At 43.1% G+C, this 21,904-nt stretch overlaps 1 protein-coding gene across 1 annotated transcript in view; it reads left to right on the forward strand.

Moving 5' to 3' along the window:
• The first annotated feature begins 12,214 nt into the window (after positions 1–12,214).
• AFAP1L2 (actin filament associated protein 1 like 2) overlaps positions 12,215–21,904 on the forward strand; it is a 97,710-nt gene continuing 88,020 nt past the window's right edge. The window contains exon 1 of the mRNA XM_048505820.1: positions 12,215–12,427. Coding sequence (XP_048361777.1) covers positions 12,412–12,427 — 16 coding nt within the window. The 5' untranslated portion in view covers positions 12,215–12,411. The remainder of the gene's footprint in view (positions 12,428–21,904) is intronic.

The raw sequence follows: 21,904 nt of genomic DNA on the forward strand, positions 1-21,904 counted from the left end.
ACAGCGGTGGGTGGTCATCTGCAGTGCACTTATCAGTGATGTTGATGATGGCATTGTTTGTTTTTTCACTGGAAGCAATGTCACATGTTGGCACAACATTGATACAATTATCCCTACATCTCCCCCCTTCCCCGCTCAACTCTCCTGGTGGGTTGCTATGCTGATGTGGGTTGGACTGGGCAAGATCCAGACTTTCCTGTCTGCACGGCCACTACACCAACCTTGTTGTGATCTTTTCAAAACAGTCATAGTTAAACAGATTTGGAAAATATGTAGAAAAGTCAGGAATAAGCCAGAAGGTGCACAGATTCACCATGAAGCTATGTGGAAACCGGGGGTGGGGGGTGAGGGGGCGTTGCTGAGTCTTGAAGGGCTGATTGGCCAAAAAAGGTCACTGGAAAATGTCCTAGTGGACCAATGTCCTGGGGATGGCCCCCAACACGGCTAACCTCTCCAAACAAAGGGTAAGGAATCAGCCAGCTTGGCATGGCAAAGGTGTCAGCCCACACTATGCATGTCATGGGACTGGCTGGGCAGGAACTTTGTGGGGGGTAGTAGGGGGGCTGGCTGGGGACACCGTCCTTTTCTGGGGCTGTTTTTCCTCCCAGTCTACTCCTGGTGGTCTTGCAAAGAGTTCTGTGCTCACATTGCTCAAAAAGCTGGTCAGTTCTTGCAAAGCTTTACTTGCCTGTACCACTATTTATGAAAGCTCAGGGTTGAAATAAACATTTTGAGATATTGTGGGACCAAAGACAAAATTGATAGAAAATTAATCTAAGTAGCATTTTAAAAATCATCTGTATGTAGCAGATCTAGCTATCTCAAAGGGCAGTGAGAGTAATTTGCACCCAAGGGCTACAAGTAGTTGCAGAGTTCAGTGGTCTTAAGGCCACTGGAATCAATTGGCTGAAGTAAATTTAGCTCTGGGCTGAACTGTGGCCAAGGTCTCCATTTGGTTTCTGCAGAACTAAAATATCTTCAGCAGGATGTTTGGTCAGATACAAATAATTGTTTAAAAACCCTACATAAAGTTCTAATTGTGTCAAAAAACAGTCTTTCCTCTCATACATCTTCCTGTTAAATGGGTGAATTTCATCCACATTGGAAGTTTTTCCCTTCTTCTTTTGAACTTCTATTTATATTCTCTCAGTTGCTTCTGCCAGAAGATCTCATGTGGATACATTAGGCCCTTTCAAAAAGCAAACTGAATTACAGTTGGGTTTTTTTTCCTGTAGGAAAGCAAGTGCCTCAGCTTCTCTAAAAGGAAGAAAAAAGTATTAACTTCAATTAGAGATGTGCAGAATATGACCTATTTCCTTAGAATACATAATGATGGTAGCGAACAGCAGTGGAAATTGCTAAACTGCCTGGGAACTTTATCTCTCCTTCATTGAAATCCTCTGAAGGTGGGGGTGGCAAGAAGGAAGGGAGGGAGAAAAGACAGTACACAATGAGTCTGTTAATCAGGATTCACTTCCATTTAACATGTTCCTTTATGATGTTAAACTTGGCTACATTTCAGGCTTTTTGTCTTGGGCAGTTTGGTACGAAAAGTTCAGGGGTGAGGGGGTTCCTTCCTTTCTTGCTTCATAAGCAACTGTGGCTTCCAGCACTGCAGAAGATTATTGATTTTGGCTGGACTGTGTCTAAAGCAAAGCCAAGGCCTAACATTTTTAATCTTTGGCGGATATTCCAGAACCAACACCCTTTTGTACTCTCACAGCTGACACCAGATAGACCATAATTCAGGAACAAGTGGCAGGAACATGAAAGGCAATAGATCCGACACCTTTCAACTTTTCTCAATGAAAAGTAAAGGGACAATCCTCTCCAATGTGGATAACTTGTGCTTGCAAAGAAAATCATCCTAGAACCAAATGGATTGTAGATAGTTGACCAAGCAACAGCCCATACTTTTCCTTAGAGCAAGTGTAGACCAGGAAACCATGTTTTACTGGATACTACCTGATATTAGAACTGTCATGACTCTCAGCCATCTTTCACCTGGTATAATATTATTTGATTCACTATATCTGTGAACCCGATACTGGAATTTCAACATTTTTGCAGATGGGTAGCACTACATGTACAGCTGCTGTGGCTTATAACTTTGTGCAAATATTCTACATTGGAAAGATTTTGAATTTACAGAAGACAGCCTGGTAAAATGGCTGAACCTTGAAATCACTTTTAAAAATCCTCTGTTTCCACTTGAACACCCTCCTTTTCTTGTGGAAACTAGCTCATGAGCAATTGTTTCATGTCTGCTTCATTTTTCACAGGTTTCTAACATATATGTTAAAAGATTCACAGGTATCTAACATATATGAACCCTTCCTATATGAACCAGGCATCAGCTGTGTTCCTCTAACCAGCTGCTGCTTGCAATTACCTAAGAATATAAGAACATAAGAAAGAGTCTGCTGAAAGCAAGCCTAAGGCAAAACAATCTGTTTGCAGAGATTAAATCTATGAGTTACTCCAGGCAATACTATCTGGACGCCTCATAACAAGGACATGAATCTTTGATTACCCCACCCTGCCAGAGTACTCCGTTAACATAATGGAATCTGTAGAACTCCTGAACACCACACCTCGCTAAGCTGTTCTTTGGGAAGCTCCTGATAGTGTGCCTTTGAGAAACCATTTCTCCAAACAATTGCCTCTTCCCTGCATTTCCCCCACCTCTCGGATACGATCTCCCTAACAACAAGATCCCTTCGTGTTTCACTCAAGCCTCAGCCAAATTTGGATACTTAAGGCAGAGACTTTAGGCAGCACCTCTGCATAAACCATTCAAGTTATCACTGATATAATCTAGGACCAATTGGCCCTATTGTCCTGGGAAGTAGAGACAATAGATAGAGCTGCTAATTAGCTCAACCCCACAAGTCCAGCAAGGAAACCCCAAGCAGTTGCAAAGAAATGAAACCTAAGTTTGAATTACCCGCCTTACCTGTGCATAAAAGTTCTGCTCACCAGAGCCTCAGTGCTCATTTCTAACCTAAACCTCCCTTGGTCAAGTTGGTGTGAGACATGATATATCATCCTTCACTTGGGTTCCTATGCTGGCATAGAGATCCTTCCCTTCTTCTGGAACTTCTCTGCAGATTTAGGTAACATATAAGTCCCCTGCTTCCCCAACTCCCATTCCATCATCCAACCTATCTTTTCCTCCCTGTTTATATACTTAGGAACTGTGTGTATGTGCCTAACGTCTCACTGTGTGATTGTTTGCAACCAAAACTTATATAAAAATATTTAAACTGCAATTTGGTCTTTTGTAAATTCTCTGCAGATACGTTTCAAGCCGTTTCTGGTATAGTTGTCTAAAAAGATCCCCTTCCAGCCTGCCTCTCACATTGCCAAGCCGCGTAATTCCCCATTGCTCTATAAAAATAAGTTTGTACACTGTTAAGCTGGGTAATATGTGGGAGACCACCAAGGAAGTCAGGAGTTGCTGTGTGAAGATGGAGGCAATGGCAAACTACCACCTTCTCATCTCTTGCATTGAAAATCTCATTAACTTAGGACTGCGCACAATTATTATATTAACTTAGGACTGGTTCTCCTCTCCCTATTTCATTTTTTGGCACTACCCTCCTCAGCTCTTCCCTGGCAGTCTCCCAGTTGCTTCCTGGAATGATTGAGTGATTGGCAGCTGGTGTAATACAAAATCTTATTTGTCTCATGTGAAATGATAATGAGAGAGCTTGTGTTCTTAGCAGGGATGACCTTAATGTGAAGGAAGGTGGATTGTTTATCTTAGATGATGATCTTGAGGACAGAAGATTTTGACCCCTTTTGAAAAAGTCTGGATAAATGTTGCTGATGGGGATGGTGTATGTATATGCATGTGAAGAACTTCCAAAATGGTGCTAGAGGTTTGCATTCTGTCAGGGGGATGCTTATCTGGCTGAATAAGATACATTCCTGATCCTATGCGGTGGGGAGGAGGGTTGCTGTGAGGAATAAATGGGACTGAAAATGCCAGCTTTGTTAGAACTGGCTTTCACCGAGTATCATGCTTGTATACCTCATCAATAAATGCTGCTGATTGATACTTCAGAGTCTATTTATTGGCTTAAAGTTCCAGAACCTAACACATTCCATTCAAGTTATTCCAGGGTGAATGCACACTGGAAAGCTTAATGTGCCTGACCCCTTTAATAGTTGTTATGAGTAAAAGTGTTCATTCCTTTCTCACTTTTTAGTATAAAAGCAAAACAAAATGGATAAGTATTATGGTATGCTGTGTCCCTCAACACAGGGAAACTGCAGACTCTACCTGTGTGCCACACACAAAACTCTGGTAGTCACTTACTCTTTGGTGGCAGTCTGGAATATGATTCATTACTGTGCTTGCATCACTTCGGTCTCTGTACAGGGTAGCCTTCCAAAAGAGGCCCCATTCCCAGTATGGTACCAAGTATCCACTGAATCTGTAGCCACTGAATCTGTTGCAGTGACTAGCATGGATTCTGATGTTTGGCTGAGGATCTGACGACTCTGTTGTTCCAGCCAAGGTCCCATACCACCATAAGGTGCTGACACGATTAATTGGCTGGTACAATTATCCCTCTAATGAGCACTCAGTGATATGGATGGCTCTTCCTGCAGTCTGTTAATGCAGCTTGTAAAAGCATAGAAGGCTAACTTGAATAAGAGACAATCCCCTTCATCTGACTTGGTTCTGGCTTCCCTGATGTTGGGCAATAAATGCATGGGATTTGGCAGATGATTGTCCCTTACTCCAGTTGTCATCAGCATCTACTTTGTAGCAGGAGAAGCCACAAAACGCAGGCTCTTGCAAGGGGGGCATCTGATAAGCCATACCGCTTGCATAACAGGGTATGGTGGGGATGAAGGGAACACAAAAGCCACTGGAGTGAATGGAAGTGAACAACCATAATGAATCCCTGAGTACAAAAGGAAATCGTGTGTGAGAGTTTCAAGGCCGAAACGGGGTGGGGGGGCATAGGGCAGCCAGTCAGCATGAGTGGTCCATATCCCATGGTGATACTTGATGGGGTACCTGTGCTTGGTAGTGCAATTGGGCTGCTTCAGAACTATCCCCATGAGATTAAATGAGAGTGCTTTGATATGCTATCTGTGTGTCTGCAGCTTCCTTGCCTGTCTGCATAAGGCTAGTGTGGACAGCTCATCTTCTGGCTTTGGTGTGTCTCATTCATTTGTGCTCCATTTGATGAGTGATTTAAGTAACTGCTCCCAAGTGAGGGTGATATACGTTCTAGTTCAGCCTCTGCCTCCTGCTTTGCTGCTGCTGAAGTAAGATTTGCCTTCTGGCCAGCATCCCCCCTTACTGGGAAGCAAGCTCATGTCTCCTATGTGCCACACAAAAGGTGCCTTTTCCTTGTACACTATTTGGTGTCAGGATTACCTTTGGTGAGAGTGCAGTTGTTCCATCTGGATTAATGTGCAAAATGGATTTCAAAGGGAGCTTTGACTCCCAAAAGCTTCTACCCTGGGAATTTTGTTGGTCTTTAAGGCATCCCTGGACCTGAATCTTTCTCTTGAACTGTGAACCAAAGTGACTACCCACATAAAACTGTCTTCATATGTTCAGGGTTACTGTGTAAGTCTACAGCTGGATAGTGGTATTGTATATAGTACTACTGACTGCATATAAACCTTAGGGCTATGTTTTGATTATGTTTTGACTACCGTTTTTAAGGAAGAAAAAATGTTGTGATCCAAAGATTATCTCTGCTCTTCATATATATGTATTCATGTATATATAATCTTTTTATTTTGTTCACAGATTAAATTTTATTTTCTTTGGTTTATGGCTTTGAGATAAGGAAGGTTCCCAGGCAGACATTAGGAACTTTACCCATTCTAACAGATAATTCTAATAACCACTTAGAAACTGTAATCCCAATAATTGGTAGTTACTGAAATGCTACCAAAGTCTGCAGAGGAAAACTACCCTTACTTTTGTTCTAATAATGAGAACTGCAGTGTGACAGCCCTCATGTGGAATCGGTATTAGTATATATTTTTGGAGCTTCCAGAAAATTGATGAATTCTGAACTTCTTTATTTTCCAAAAGTCAATTGGCTACACAGTTTAGAGGTGCAGCCTGTTTGAGTCTTTAGCAATAAAAGTTTGATAAATAAATAAATAAAAACATACAGGATCCTTGTGACACTGTAAAAACTAACACATTTCTATTTGAGCACACACATTCACGGACTAGAGTCTACTTCATCAGATATGTGATGTGAATCCTCAGCTGGCAGGTAAGGAGAAACAAGTTGTGAACAACATGGTTAACAGAAGAAAGTGACCATTTGCACTAGCAGTAATTAGTGTTGACAAAGTTACTCCTAGTTCCTAATTTTACTACACTGATTAACACCTATAGTTATTGAGGAATTTCTGGTGGTTGTTCTAGCTATGGAAAATGTATTCAGCTTCCTTAATTCTAATTTAGCAGTTTCAAATTCTTTTTGTTGAAGAATGTAGCATTTTAGATCAATAATAGCATAGTGACTGGGTGACTGAAATATTCTCCCTTAGATTTCTGAATATTGCCATTTTAGGCAAGATTTGTGTCTATTTATTTGTGCCCAACAGCATGTAGACTGCTGTTCTATGTAGAAGACAGAAGAGCGCTGTTGACACATGTTAAAGGGCACTGAAGAATATTCAAGTCAGTGGCCTCCTGGTAGTATAGCTAATGTTAGTCGGTCTTATCTTGACTCTAGTATTTATAATTCCACACTGTCCAACTGGATTACATGAAAACATTAAAAGACCACTTTTCCTGCTAATAACGATGATTAGTCATTTTTTTATTATTAAAAAAGAAATTGTTCCTACCATGACCCACAGAAAGGAGTCCCCCCCCCCAATATACTTGGGGAATGATTCATGGAGTGTTTACAGTATATGTACAGTTAGGACCTGCCCTTTACTACAAGAACAGGATTCTCAGTATTATTAAGCCACTATCTCACCATTTCCATTTAAGTTGAATAATAAACAGCAGGAACTTATCTATCAGCCTCTGGCTCTGAAATGCATGGAGTCTTACCAGATAACCCTCTTTATCAGAGGGTTCAAAAAATGATCAATTGGCTATTAGCTGTGAGGCATTTATGAGCTATTTTGCAGATAAAATCGCGTCGCTCCGCCAGGACCTCCCTGCCACCTTGGAGACAATTAGTGAACTGGAGGCTCCCTTGCCGTCTTTGGGCCCTTGTTTGGCCCAGTTTTCCCTGCTCTCCAGTGATGTTGACAGAATACAACTGCTATTAGACCTACACCTGTCCTCTGGATCGTTGCCCTCTGGCTTATTAAAGCATGTGGGAGGAGTTACGACCCCACCTGTTGACCATTATCAATTGCACCCTTGAGCAGAGTTTGTCGAATTGGGTTGGCGAAGGAGAACAGTGGTCCATATCTTAAAGACCGTCGTTAGATCCCTGGTGATCCCGGCCAATTACCGCCCGTTTGGATCTTTAGTTTCTGGGAAGGTAGTGAGAGAGTGATGTTGGAGCAGCTTCGAAGGGTTTTCTGGAGGGCGCATAGGCCTTTGATCCCTTCAGTCCGGCTTCCGTGCTGGGCATGGGGCGGAGACTGTTCTGCAAATTAAGCCCGTCACGAATGCATCCATTGTACAGCTTGACCCGGTGGATGCGGCTGCTGGTGTTGTTAGATCTCACGCTTGGCGTTTGATGTCAGTCGATGCGATCTTTGACCCACCGCCCTGGCCGTTTCGAGTGCGGTGCAGTCCTTCAATGGATTGCCTCGTTTCTCCGGGACGGAGTCAGCAAGGAGTGTGGTCGCGAGGACCAGCTTCCGGAGGGTGCCGCTTCATTGCGGTGTGCCTCAGGGGTAGCTATTGTCCGCTGTTATTTAACATCTATATGCGACCTGCTCAGCTGAATTGCGGGAGCTTTGGGCTGGAGTACCATCAGTATGCTGATGATACCCAACTCATTCTGTCGATGGAGGGGAACAGGCGCCTTCACAGCTCTACAGCATTGTTTGGAAGCGGTTGCTGGTTAGTTGATGCAAACGAGTTAAAGCAGATCCAGCAAAGGCGGAAATCCTTTAGCTAGGTAAGCCGAAGGCGGAGGTTTCCAACCGCCCGGTGTGGAGGGTCTCGGTAGCACCCGGCCCCCTGGGTTCGCCAGCCTGGGGTCCACCTGGATTAGTCTCTTTCTATGGAGACAGGTGGCCCTTAACTTTCGGAGTTCGCGTTTTTCCCATCTTCGCCAGGCCAGTGGCTGGCTACTCCTCGGGCAGACCTGGCCACGGTGATTCGTACAGCGGTCACCTCCAGATTAGACCTTTACCCTTCGCTCTACAGCGGGCCCTGCCCGCAGGCTGATCGGAATTGAAACTGGTCCAGCATCGTATTTCGTTTGCTCCAGTGATTATACTCTAGAGATCTATCAGCCCGTGCTGCACCGTCTACACCTGGCTTCCGGTTGAATTCGAATGCGTCTTCCAAGGTATTGGTGGTAACCTTTAAAGACCTTCACGGTCTGGGACCCTCGTACCTCAGGGACCGTCTGGCCCCTTATGTCTACGGTCGGGTCTCGTTGACGAGAGGCCAATTTACTGGAGATCCCTGCCCCTCTATGATGCGGCTGGCCTCCACCAGGACCAGGAGCTTTCTGACCCTGGCCTGCCTGGTGGAATGCTCCCTCAAACTGTCAGGCCCTGCGGGTCTACATGAGTTCGCAGGACCTGTAAGACTGAGTTATTCCGCCCGGGCTTTTGGGAGGCGGCTGCTGATAGGTACCACATTAACCTTCTGATCCGCTGTTCCCCTCTTAAGGGAGCTGAGGAGTTAATGGCTGAACGCCATCTGTTTTAACTGAGTATGAATTAGGAACGCTGCTTTTAACTGTTATGAATTTTTAGTATTTTATCCTGTTATCCGCTTTTATTGTGATGTAAACCGCCCTGAGCCCTTTGGGGGAGGGCGGTATAAAAGTGGAACCAATAAATAAATAAATAAATAAATAATCAGCAGGTCTTCAGATAACCACCAGGAGTCAATTCTTTTAAAGCATCACAGAATGGAAATGTCTTCCAAGAGCTTAATCCACATCTAACACAAGGATTTCCTTATAGATATTCATAACCAAGTTTACCTCAGAGTAAAAACAGAAAGAAATCCTGGTAAACCTTAAAGGGACACTTTTTTCTGCCACAGATTAATATTCTGCCACAGATTAATATGGCTATCTCTGAGGAATTTTTCATTAGAGCTGTCCTGCTAAACTCCACATTATCGCTAAAACAGCATACATGCACTCAGTCATATTTCTGAGGTATTGCTTCTTTATATGTAGTAGAATGAGGTAGTAGAATTTGGAGGTGTAGAATAGGCAGTTCCAGTTCAGTTCAGATTGCAATTAGGAGAGGACACATTTATAATGGTCTGACATGTAAAAATTCCTTGCACCCCTTCCCCAAAACAGCACATCAGTAAAAAAAAATCTATCTTAATCATACGCTGTGAAAGTTTCCCATTCACAAGGAATTATTAATGTAGGATAACTTGGAAAAATGTAATCCTCAACTGCAGTCTGAAGTAGTACATTCCATTCTACTGCTTCACCTTAGCACTTTTGCATCTTATTTTGCTGTATGCCTAGACTAGGCCTACTTTGACACCAATTTATTAAAGTATTAGCATACAAATCCTTAAAGTCTTCCAGTGGTAAAAGAGTGTATATGGTCAACAACAAAATAGTGACATAAACTTTAGTTGTGATGTGAGAGTAGCATGACAAGATATAAACACTAACATTTTTGTATTGCCGAAGGCTTTCACGGCTGGAATCACTTGGGTGCTGTGTGGTTTCCGGGCTGTATGGCCGTGTTCTAGCAGCATTCTTTTCTGATGTTTCGCCTGCATCTGTGGCTGGCATCTTCAGAGGATCTGATGTTGGGAAAGCAAGTGGAGTATATATATATGTTGGAGTGTTCTGAATAGAAGTATGAGAAAGGGGCATCTGAATAGAAGTATGAGAACATCTGACTTCTATTCAGATGCCCTCAACTATTGACCTGGTTGCCTTCTTTGTTACTCACAGACAATGTTTCTCCACCCACCCTGGACACTCCAACAGATATATATACTCCACTTGCTTTCCCAACATCAGATCCTCTGAAGCCTCAACCCTAGTATACTGGCGAAACGTTCTGATAAGCATACTGCTATTCACTATCCCTCCTAACTCCAAAGGAAACTCTACAACATAACTAACATTTTTATTTTTTGAAAAAAATATTTTTGAACATTGTCATTGAAATCTTAGGGTAGTCATTTTTGTTAAGGGTGACTGGAATAAAGCCAGGTTCCTTAACTAAGTGAACAGAGGCTGGCAGCAAGGAAAGATACCTTTATATGTTTAGAGGTACTTGCTTATACTGTTTGATTTGTTTAAAAAACGGGGGGAGGGTAATTTGCTGAGGGTGACATTCAAACTTTACTTGCTTATTAGAGAACACTTGGAAAAACTATAGAGCTAACTTACTGCCCATGCATCTCATTGAGGTTAAAACTAAAATGAACATAAAATGGTTCTTTCTTGTCCCCTGTCATGTGCAGAAAGTCTTTTCTTGTCCAGTAGCCTTCAGCTGATAGGTTGGAACACCCAGGTTGTAGTATCCCCTATGCTGGGTTGTGAGCCGCTCTAGTTCTGCTACTTTTTGTTGGTTTGTGAGAGGACCTGATTCTAGTATGCATTCAAAGCCAGCATGAATGCAAAACACCCTGTCTCTTTTTGCACATGTAACCCCCATGCCCAGAATGGGTTGAACCAATAAGGGGGTGGAGACTCAGAGCAGCAGAAAGGCTGCAGAGCTCTTTGGAGAAGACAAGGCTACCAGACTCGGACCTTGGTTGTATAAGCCCTTGACACCTTGTTAAGGTAAACTGCAATATTGTTGGGAACTACTGGGAAGGTAGTTTATTTTTGCTATGTTGTAAATATTGGAGTTTATTGTTTCAGGGTTTCTTTTTGTGGTTGTAATGGGTGAGAGTTCTCCTGGAAACCTTCATCATGTTGCATCCTGTTCATCAAGCCCTTGGAGTCTTCAGGAGCCAACCCACTTGCAAAGAAGAATTGGACTTGGCAGTATCAGTAGACTGTAACTAGAAGGACTTGAAATGCAACCTGAACAGGACCTTGAATTGTAATGTTAAATGTTGATGTTTAATGTTATTTGTAAAGAGAAGTAAACTGTTTTGTTTAAATTTGGTTCTTTGCAACTCCTTCCAAGTACTGCCCCACAGAACCCACAAGCTGAGGTTACACACACATGCTCAGAGGTGCAACCAGACAGTGAGGCAAGATTGCTGGGAATTGCCGGAGCTCCTTTTTCAGAGCAGGTGGCCACAAAAGTTCTCACATGCCTTCTTGCTCTTCCTTCCTGACACAACCTAGCCAGCCACTGTCAGCCAGTAATGCAATGCTCCACATGTGCTTTCAACATGGCACCCTCCACTGGTTTGTCTAGAGAATCTGATGTTCAACAACTCCCTGTCATGTGCCTGCTGCTTTGTGGGTCCCATTATATTGCTTGGGAGGTCCCAAACCTAGAAAGACTGCTCTAAAATATTCAATGCTCTTGATTCAAACTGGTTGATTCATATAATTTTGCAAATAAATGGGGAGGGGGCGAAGCAGATGCTGAGAAGGACAGGAAAGCGTCTCACACAAGACTGGAGATATTTCTAGCCCATGCTCCAGTCAGCTGTCTCAACGCATGCCCTAACTTGCATCCTTTCATGAAATCCTTGGCAGATTTCATTGCTTTTCTCTGACCCACCCTCCCTCCCTCGTCCACCAAACCGTTTCCAGCATCTTTAGCCACAGGAACAATATCTGCAAATAAATCCTCCCGCCTTCTTCCTGCGGTTTGATGCTGTTTCTTATCTAGCGCAGAGGAATCTGATGATTCTCTATCAGCTTGTGTTTGTGTTCTCCAGGAGCTGGCTTCTGTCTGCATTTTGGTTTTTTCACTCCCTCCTCCTTTAAAAACAGGAAAGGAAAGTGGGGAGGTATGCTCCTATGAGTCTTAGATGAAGTCCGATGAAGTTGCAAGCGGATGGACAATGCAACATTCCGAAGGGCCATCGCGTCCCACTCCCAAGCGAGCCTCTCCCCAAACGAGCGAGCTCAGCCCCATCGCTCCAGCAGCTTGTCTGTGACCTCACGCAGGGGGCGGAGCCGTGGGAACGAGAAGCCGGCCCGAGGGAGCCGAACCAGAGGGGTTAGGAGGACACAAATGTAGCCCTCATTGGAAGAGGCAGGAGCCGCGTCCCCCTTCAGAGGTTTGGCCAGCCCCCGAGAAAGCCCAGCTGTTGCACGGATTCAGGACCCTCCAGCTCCTCCGAGGACAGCAAAGAGTCTCAGGATGGACAAATACAAAGGTAAGGCCAGGTGGCGCGCTCGCTTTCTCCCACGGCGTGGGAAAGTTTCGATGCTTCCAGGAGAGTTTCCCACGACAGAAGGCTCGCAGTTTCCCAAGCCCTTTCTGGGGACTCCCTGGCCAGATGCGACGTGGGGCGCTTGTGGCAGGTGATGGGCACTCGAAGGACCCCAAGACTTGGGTCGTTTGGCGCTGGATGGGTTTGTGGTTTTGGACGCAGTTCGCTTCCTCGGAAGTGGGACTGAGCTGGAATGATGCGGCCGGCGTTTGGTGGTTGACAACTCGGGAAAGGTTGGAGCGGTGCCCTTTTCCGTTTGCTTGCAACCAAGCCGGTAGGGAGAGTGGCTCATCGGGGGCTCGAAACTGGCTTGAGGATCCAAGCTCTTCTCCCTGATTTGGGGTGACTGGAATAAAGACTGGACTGGGGATTTGGATTATATTTTTGGGGTGGGGATTTTAATTCCGATCACGAATTCAACGGACGTGAAATGAGGGGACTAAAGAAGACAGTGAATGTTGGGCTTTTCTCTCCCCCCCCCCTCCTTGTTGGTGACCTAGTTACCCCTCCACAGAACAATTCTGCTGCCCTAAAACCTTCCTGTGGCGTTTCAACATGGGTCAAACAGTCAATGTAAGAGAAAGGTTAGGATAGAACCAGACTGACAGGAAGCAGTGGACTCTTCCTGGCATAAGCAATCTGGACGAAGCCAAGGGCTGCCCCCCAGCCTCGCTTCTCCTCCAGGGATTGCTCCACCCCAGGATCGCAGGCGAATTTCTTTTGCACTGGATATAAGTAAGCTGAAGTCTTTGCAGACTGCCCAGGTTGGGGCCGAATCCTCCTCAGTCAGCAAGATCGTGCTGAGGAGTCTGATGATGTCTTGGAGGCGGCTGGGTGGGGCTCTGAGTGTGTCCGGTTTATTATTATTTTTAATGGTTTTAAGCCATTCTGATCATGGAGGGAATTGCTACACGGAGCCTGGTTTCTAAACAGAGAGGTGTCAGTTTCTGTGTGCTCTGAGAGTGCTGCTGTTTAGTGGATGGGGGCACATGAGGCGATGCTGCACCCTCACAGAAGCCATTCTGGCTGTGGTTACTTTGAGTATTCAGGAATTCAACCATAGTATTGCACTCAGTTCTGAGGTTGAATACTGTCACATTTTGAGCCCTGGAAGCATTGCTTTGTTATATTAGAGGTAATGACATGTTCAAAACTGACAAGCAAGTCAATATTTGTTGTTTTGCCTGGATTTTTAATGTTACCTTTAGGAAGGATTCTGTCTGCCTTTTCATTCTACCGAGGTGACTTTAAATGTTTGTATTTGGCTCATTTATGATGTCTGCGGAATACATTTTGGCAAATTAAAACAGAAAGGGACAGTACAACTGTCAGATTTCATGTCAGAAATTTAACTGGCAACTGCAGTCCAGCTTCTTTGCATTTTTACAATGTCCATATAGTAGTCTTTATCTTGCAGATACATGGAGATGATAAAAGGAGATAAGGATTATATCTAGTCAGCATGCAACCCTAAAGCCAGGGCAGGGAAACCATCTGAAATAATACAGAAGTGCTTACCTGCTATGCTTGTTTAGGGGTTGTTGGACTACCTGACTGAACCAGTTTGCAGCTATACCTGAAAATCTTGATCCCTGCATTTATAACTTTCACTTTAAAAATGTTTTAACATTTCTCAATCCCCAAGTGTCACTGTTTACTTATTTACTTAATTTATATTCCACCTTTTTTTTAGTGGGGATTCACAACACCTCTGCGAGGTAGGTTGGGCTGAGAGCATGTGACTGGTCAAAGGTCACCGGCGAGTTTCCATTGCAGACAGAGGATTCAAACCTAGGCATGGTTGATCTTAGTTCAACTCTGCAACCCCTAAATTATGCTGGCTATTTATATCATGCAGCACATGGGTTAGTTTAAGTACATCGTAAATTTTACAGCCCTAAGTATGGCTAAATACCCATTTTGATGCCAAATACCATTCATATTATTTTTTCATCTGCCATTTGTGCTTATTTGTCTTGTGAAGAGAGCTAAGATGGGAGTTCCTTCCCTTCCCTGGGCTTCCTCTTGCTCAGGCTGTTGGCATTTTACCCAACAAATGGGGATAGTGCTAGTGACAATCTTTCTTTCCTTTGAAATTTGCATAGAAGGGGAAGGCATCATATGTATCTTGCAGGTATCCTGTTCAGTAAAGATATATATCAAAGTCTGGAAACACCCCAGGCAAGTGATAGGATCAAGACAATCAGTCTGCCCTACTTCTAAAGCATGCTAGTTACAGTGAAACAAGCTTTATGGCACCTTGAAGACAAATAATGTTATGATGTGATGAGCATTTTTGCTACATGGAGGGCATGTAGAGTAACCTCTACTATAGATTATATATGTGTGTAAGTATGTTAGTGTATAGGAAAAAATGTAAATAGTGGGATTAAAAGGCAGTGAAATGTAAAAGGTACTATCTGGTTGAAAGTTCTTGGAATGTAAGATAAGCAGTAACCCATTTGCACCCATAGTAGTTGAAGATAAATTAGCTCAGCAAGCCTATGAAGACTGTAGTTTTATCAGCTGTCCTGTGAAAAGAAACCATTGTCCTGATTGTGGCCCTAAACAATAGAATCAAATCCCTTGATAACTTCAGTTTCATGCTGAAGTATCTCTTTGAAGTTCTTTCGTTCAATAATAGTGACTTTTAGGTCTCAGGAGGCTGATGTTCTCCCACTAGTTTCTGAATTCTGCTGATTTTGAAGTCAGATTTGTGTCCTTTTCCATAGAAACTGGCCTGTTTGTTTTTTGCAGATAGAAGGGTTTTGTTTTGTTTTTTGCATTAAGGGGATAAGTAACTGAACAACTGGAGAATATGGCTTGTTTTATTAGCTCCTACAGTAGTATTGCCTGAGATTGAGGACTGAGTTGGCATCTGAGTTTGTTGCAGGGTGTTAAGAGGGATTCTGGCATTCTTCTTGGAAGGAGACTGTGTTCATCACCTGGAGAAAATTGTTTACAGTGCCAGACTGAATCAGAAATCATTGCTACCCTGATTTGTAGAGATGCTCTATGAACAGAAAACTATGTGTTCTTCTCAAGCTCATAAACCGATTCCCAAGATTGGACATGCAGTAGTCACTGTAGAAGTGATCAAGCCCGACATGTAGTGGGTGAAATGGGTTGCTTATCCGACATTCCCCGTCTTCTCCTGATTCTGTGACTGATTCCAGGACCATCTTTTATTGGATGTGACTTACTGGTCACCATTACTTGCCTTACTTTTGGGACACAGATTGGACCCTCTGGACTTTTCTCTTACCAAGTGTGACTTCTTTGTATTTTGCTGTCCATTTGTTAGTGTAGCTTGCCTTACTTTTCATATTTGCATGTGCTTCCTTTGCTGATGTGTTTTGGTATTTATACCTGTTCCTTTTTCACATTAAACATTTGTACTTTCTGCATATTTTTTGCCTCAGCCTTGGTGTAGTAGGTTTGTCTATTGTTTTCTGTTCAGTTTTCTTCCTGTCATCTTCCTGCATTGTCCAACTGTCACAACCATATGTAGTATTAGGAAATACCCTAGTGTGAATTATCTTGATCTTGGTCTCCAGTGGCACTCCTTTATGTTTAAGGTTCTTTTCTAATTTCTGCATGGCTTCCCTTCAGTCTCCTTATGACTTATTTATTTATTTTTCATAATTTTAGCCCGCCCTATCTCAGAGGGCCCAGGGCAGGTTACAACAGCTTATTAGTTGCAGTCTCCTTTTGGCTGATAATTGAGCCAATGAATAAAAAATCTTTAACAAATTACAGTTCTTTGTTATCTTCCGTAAAGTAGTGTAATTCCTCAGTGGTTACTAATTTTGTCATCTTGAGGTACAGCTGCATTGGCACTTTCTCCCTAACATAACAATGTTTAATAGTGATGTGTGGCTCCCATCTGTGGATATCCAAATCTGAGAATTGGAGAACTAGAAAAATCTAATTAAAAATACATTGGAGGATTTACATTCCGTCATCAGGTGAGCTCATGATAGCCACTTTCACAAGGACCCATTCTGGGCCCAGCTGCTGTGGCAGAGGATGCTGGGTTGCCAACTCCACATTAGGAAATTCCTGGAGATTTGGGGGGGGGGGTAGAATCTAGAGAGGGTGGGGTTAGAGGAGGGACCTCAGAGGGATATAATGCAATAGACTCCACCCTCCAAAGTAGCCATTTATTCCATAGGACTTAAAGTTACCAGCTTCCAGCTGGGAGCTAGCAATCACCCAGAACTACAACTTCTCTGCAGATGACAATGATCACTTTCCTGGGAGAGAATGGCTGCTTTGGAGAGTGGGCTGTATGGCGTTATACCACGCTGAGGTTGCTTCCCTCCTTAAACCTCACCTTCCCAATACTCCATCCCCAAATTTCCAGAAATGTGTTAACTTAGGACCGGCGACCCTGAGGGGGAACTAAAATCTGTTGTGATTCCAGGAGATTTCCAAGCCCCAGCTGGAGACTGGCAAACCTAAAAGGAATGAAGGAAGCAGGAAAAGGGGAGACAACTATGGGGCTTTCCATAAAGGGAAAGAGGAAATAGTGAGAGAGGAGAAATGAGGCATTTCCAGGAAGTCCTGTAAGATAAAAAGAATACCTGATAACAATAGACCTGTATTCATGCGTTTTTCCAAATCAAGCCTATACCTCCATTTGAGAAACACGTAACTCTTACTTATTTCATATCTTTCAATATATAGCAACAACTGGATTAAACTGGATATTCCCAAAACCTTGCAGGCAATACTGTTCTGTTGGGCATAGGTTGTCAAGGCCAAGGTTAAACTGATTGCAGGCTGAAGATTTTAGCTTTGGTTTGTTTTTGATCTGTTGAACTGTGTTTGTTGCCTGTTTTAAAGATATTTTATGTTAATTTTTTGTGTTAATCTGTTTTTACTCACCTTGAACTTTCATGGGACATATTATGAATTCAAATTCATACATATGATATTTCCAACAGCTTAGGAATATTGTATTATTTACCATGCATGGGATGACTTTATGGTTGATTCCCATGGATTCTTCATGCATTTTTCTCACATGAGTAATCTGTGAATTTTGGCTGAGTTTGTGCCTGCTTCACAATTTGCAATTCTGATGCAAAGCTTGCACATTAATGTACGCACCAATCTCCTAAAAACTATGCTTTCTGCCAAGAACCATCTAATGGTATCATCTCATGGGCTTTCTGAGAGGTACCTTTTGCCTGCTGCAAGCTCATGTCTTAGCCTTCAGTTTCTTACAGATGAAAACAGGAATTCCTGGTAAATATAGTTGACACATTGTATAATAGTGAGCGAGCTCGTTGTTCTTGGGTTCATAGTGAATTTGATGACCTTTCTTTCTCTTGACACTGCAGAGTTCCTTTTAGCCCCAAGGTTACACAGAAGAAATGCTGTTTTTTGTTTATTTTCTTCTTGCTGACAGCTGTTTGATCTAAGCAGATAATTTCTTAGGATACACTTCCAGTACCAATCCAGTATGGATCATGTGTGCAGCCCCAGTTGTCATGTTCTTGATTTCTTATGCTAGACACTAGTCTTCAGTGTGCACTTGCTGTGTCAGGATGCAAGCAAACTTCAAATTAAAGTAAATTAGTGAACATTATCAATGTGAGTCTAGACACTCAACAAACATTCCATGCTGGGAGAATAATGACTATTATAGCTTCTTGTTCTAGACTACAGTTCCATGGCCATAAACAGGTGAACTAACTTGCAGCCAGCTTCATATTCAGACAGCTGCTCACTGACTAGACAAACTCTAAATAATTATTTATACAGCATTTATAGAACAAATGCACAAAATTTTCTGTATAGAATATCTGACCAGGTTTGATAGTACTGTAGTGAAAAAAATTTTTTGAGGATGGAATGGAGAACCAAGAAGAACTTCTGAGATATCAAGTTTTTAAAAAACTAAAACTAACTAAGTTCCTTAGACTAACTAATCGAAGCCATTAGTAGCTTTGATGTACAGTGCCTGAAGGACTATTCACTCACATGTTCCTGAAATCAGCAAAAGCAGAGGCATAGCTCCAAGGGGAAAGGGGGGGATGTGAAGCACCAGGGGCTTGCCCTTGTGGGGGGTGTTGGGGGCATGGTGGGGACATTCCAAAGTGGGGCGGGGGCAGAGGATGTACCAGTGCTTTTCCCCCTTGCTCCACCTCTGAGCAAAAGGGACTTTTGGAACCAACCTTGAAAGGTGATCCCAGGTCCAAGCCACATGGCTCATCTCCTACCACTTGCCACCACCCTCTTTAAGATTGGCACCTCAAGTGGTTGGTGAGTGGTGAAGAAGTCCTGTGTATGTATTGCTACCAAGGTTGGTACCTCAAGTGGCTGCTTCAGCAGTGAACTGGTCCTGTGCATATATTGCTACCAAGGACACCCTGTAATTGTGCGAGATAAAAAATGCTGCCTTCGTGCAGCTCTGATGATGGAGCTGTTTGGCATGGAAGAATTTCAAGCATCTGAACTGGTCCCATGTAACTTTGCTATGTTTGCAAACACTAGGTTGTGGTTCTAAAGATCATTTATGTGCATGCAAATCCTTTTCAGGTAGGTATTCCCAGGTTCAAAGCCGTAGCGAGGGGGAACTGTGCCCAGGGCACACATGTGCCCTGTGCCCCTGCCATGCCCCCGGAACACCCCCAGAGGCATAGCACGATGCACCCGGTGCACGCTCCTGTAAGGGGGTGCAGGGGCGTGGCATGGGGCAGAGGGTGCACTGGGCGTTTCCCCCCTTGATATGCCTCTGCGCCCCACCACACTCTGCATCGGCGCATGCCCAGTGCATCATGCACCCCCTTGGCGTTACCCACTGCCCAGATTAATACAAACAGAAGCTTCAGATGAATGCTTGTTATAACAGTCTAAAAGAGCTTTTCTGTGACTTGGTGACAGAAACTATGCAATGTAATTTGCTCCACTGGAATCCAAGGGCAGATGGTTTGTTGATAAGCTGCAACGCTGCTCCATAATAGAGCTACTATAGATACGTTCACCCCATGCACCCCATGTCCTCTTCAGGGCCCAGCCAACCATTATTTAAAATTTTTCTGTTGTGGTTCTGTCTGATTAACCATTAAATGAACCCACAAACTTTAGAATGTTAGAGTTTGTGAATAACTCTGTTACCCTACTGGGAAATTATTGCTGTTGCCTTAAAAACTTTGAACTGGGAAAGAACTTTAGGGAATGATGAGTGGATGTCTACTACCACCTGTTCTACTGCAGTCCATTGAGACAGCTGCTGTCTCACTTACGTGAGGCAAAAATGAAATCGTACCCACAAGGCTGAGTAGATAAATTATTAGATTTATTGTATTTAATTTTTTCCCAATTAGCAGTCTGTTATCAGGCTGGAAGATGATATATGTGTGTACTTGTAGTCGTAAATGGAAAAAGGGAATTTCATCCTCTGTTGCTGTTCTTCTGGCCTGTTAAAACAATTCTTCTGTTTTATCGATAGGTAAAGATAGAGAAAGCAGCGGACTCCCCACTACTTAGTAATGTCTAGTTTTAGATAGATCCTCCTGCCATCAAAGGCTGTGTGGCACACCCCTTTCTTTCCCACCTTACTTTGTTAGGGCTTACTTGACCCCATAAGTCACCTTCACTTGCACTTAACAGAAGAAAGAAGGCAAGAGGGTAAAGTACTTCCTATTAGCCTGTCTGGAGCAGTTCAGTTGTCACTGGTATCTGCATTAGTGGCTAGTCTGCACTTTAGCAGAAGAGATGGAGAATGAGGCTTTTTCCATCAGTTTGCCCAGTTTTTACCTGCTCCACCAGCTGTGCTGTAGAATGGTGGTGAGGAGAAACACGGAGCCCCCTCCATGGGGTGGCTTTCACTCACCCCTGAATAATTTTTTTTGGTTAGCCGCATTAGGAGTTTTTGTTGAGAAAGACAGATATGTAACAAGTTTATTTATTTACTTCATTTATATCTCAGCTTTCTCCCCAATGGGGAGCTAAAGCAGCATACACAATTCTCCTTTCCTCCATTTTATTCTTACAACAGCCCAGTGAGATGTATTAGACTGGCAGTGTGTGTAACTAGTCCAAGACCACGCCGTGGGTTTCCATTGCAGAGTGGGAATTAAAACCAGAGTGAATCTCCCAGATCATAATCGATCACTCTAACAATTCCTTCATACTGACTCATCACAAAATTGCATAAGTTAGTAGCTGCTTCTCAGTCCTTCTGGTTCGTTCTGTGGGCTGTGGATCTTAGACAGTCTAGCACAGCCATTGCTTGGAGTCTCTCACCCAGTGGTGGGATTCAGCAGGTTCGCACCACTTCGGCAGAACCGGTTGTTAAAATGGGGCTTGTAAACAACCAATTGTTAAACTATTTGATCCCACCACCGGAACCAGTTGTTAAATTGTTTGAATCCCACCACTGATCTCACCTGTTCCTATTTTGCCTTTTTTTCCTGTCTTATTTACCCAACATCTTGGGTAATCTTTCTGGACAGGGACTGTAGGGCATCTTGTTCCCAGTTACATAATCTAAATGTTCAGTAATGGTCGCAAATGCAGAATTCTGTCAGTGGACTACATTTTTGCATGCTTTGACATTCTTAAATTGTTTTATTTTTGTTCTTGAACTGTATTTTAATCCTTCTTCCACATAATCCAGGTCACCACAGTGCTGTAATTTACTTACAGGAAAAATATGAAGCAATCAGCAGGACTATCAGCAGGCTTTCAATTCATATGCCTGTTTGCTTTACCATGTTTCTTTATTTGTCACATGTCTAGACTTGGCAATGACAATGTGGCTGTTACACCATTCCTGCCTTGCCCCTTCCTTATTTCCCTTGATCCACTCTCAACAAGACTTGTTCATTGACCATACGGAATTCTTGCCAGAGAAGGGAGATAGTGTGTGAATAGCTTTATTGTTGTGGAGTTTTCACTGATTCCTTTCATGGAAGGCCCACAAGCCCTGGAATATATTAAGTCAATGGGCACAGGCATCTTGTTGGAATGATGCTTTCTGTACCATCATTGGCGTTCCAGGGTGCAAGACAGAATGATGCCTTTATTGTAAATTTGAAAGGGAAAAAAGAGTTACATTGATCTTAAAAGATTATAGACTGAAAATAGAGGAGTATATGTATGTGTGTGTTTGCCTGTCAGTTTTGTAAACAGGTCAGACCCATTAATTATTGCTTCTCTTGCAGCCACTTCTAAATTTCCTAAAAATACAGGATTCTGTTGAAATAACCAGAATAATGCTGTATGACTGGCTATAGCTCTGAGTTTCATGTTTCATATTAAAGTCTTAAAATTAGGGCTGAATTGGAACTCACAAGATGAAATTGAGCTCAGAATTGCAAATGTTGGCCAGCTACAAATTTGGAATAAGGGCTGCAAGAATTAAATTTGCAGATTATATGCCTGTGAAATTTTAAAATATTCCTT

This window comes from Sphaerodactylus townsendi, linkage group LG08 (assembly GCF_021028975.2).
Source record: "Sphaerodactylus townsendi isolate TG3544 linkage group LG08, MPM_Stown_v2.3, whole genome shotgun sequence".
Lineage (NCBI taxonomy): Eukaryota > Metazoa > Chordata > Lepidosauria > Squamata > Sphaerodactylidae > Sphaerodactylus > Sphaerodactylus townsendi.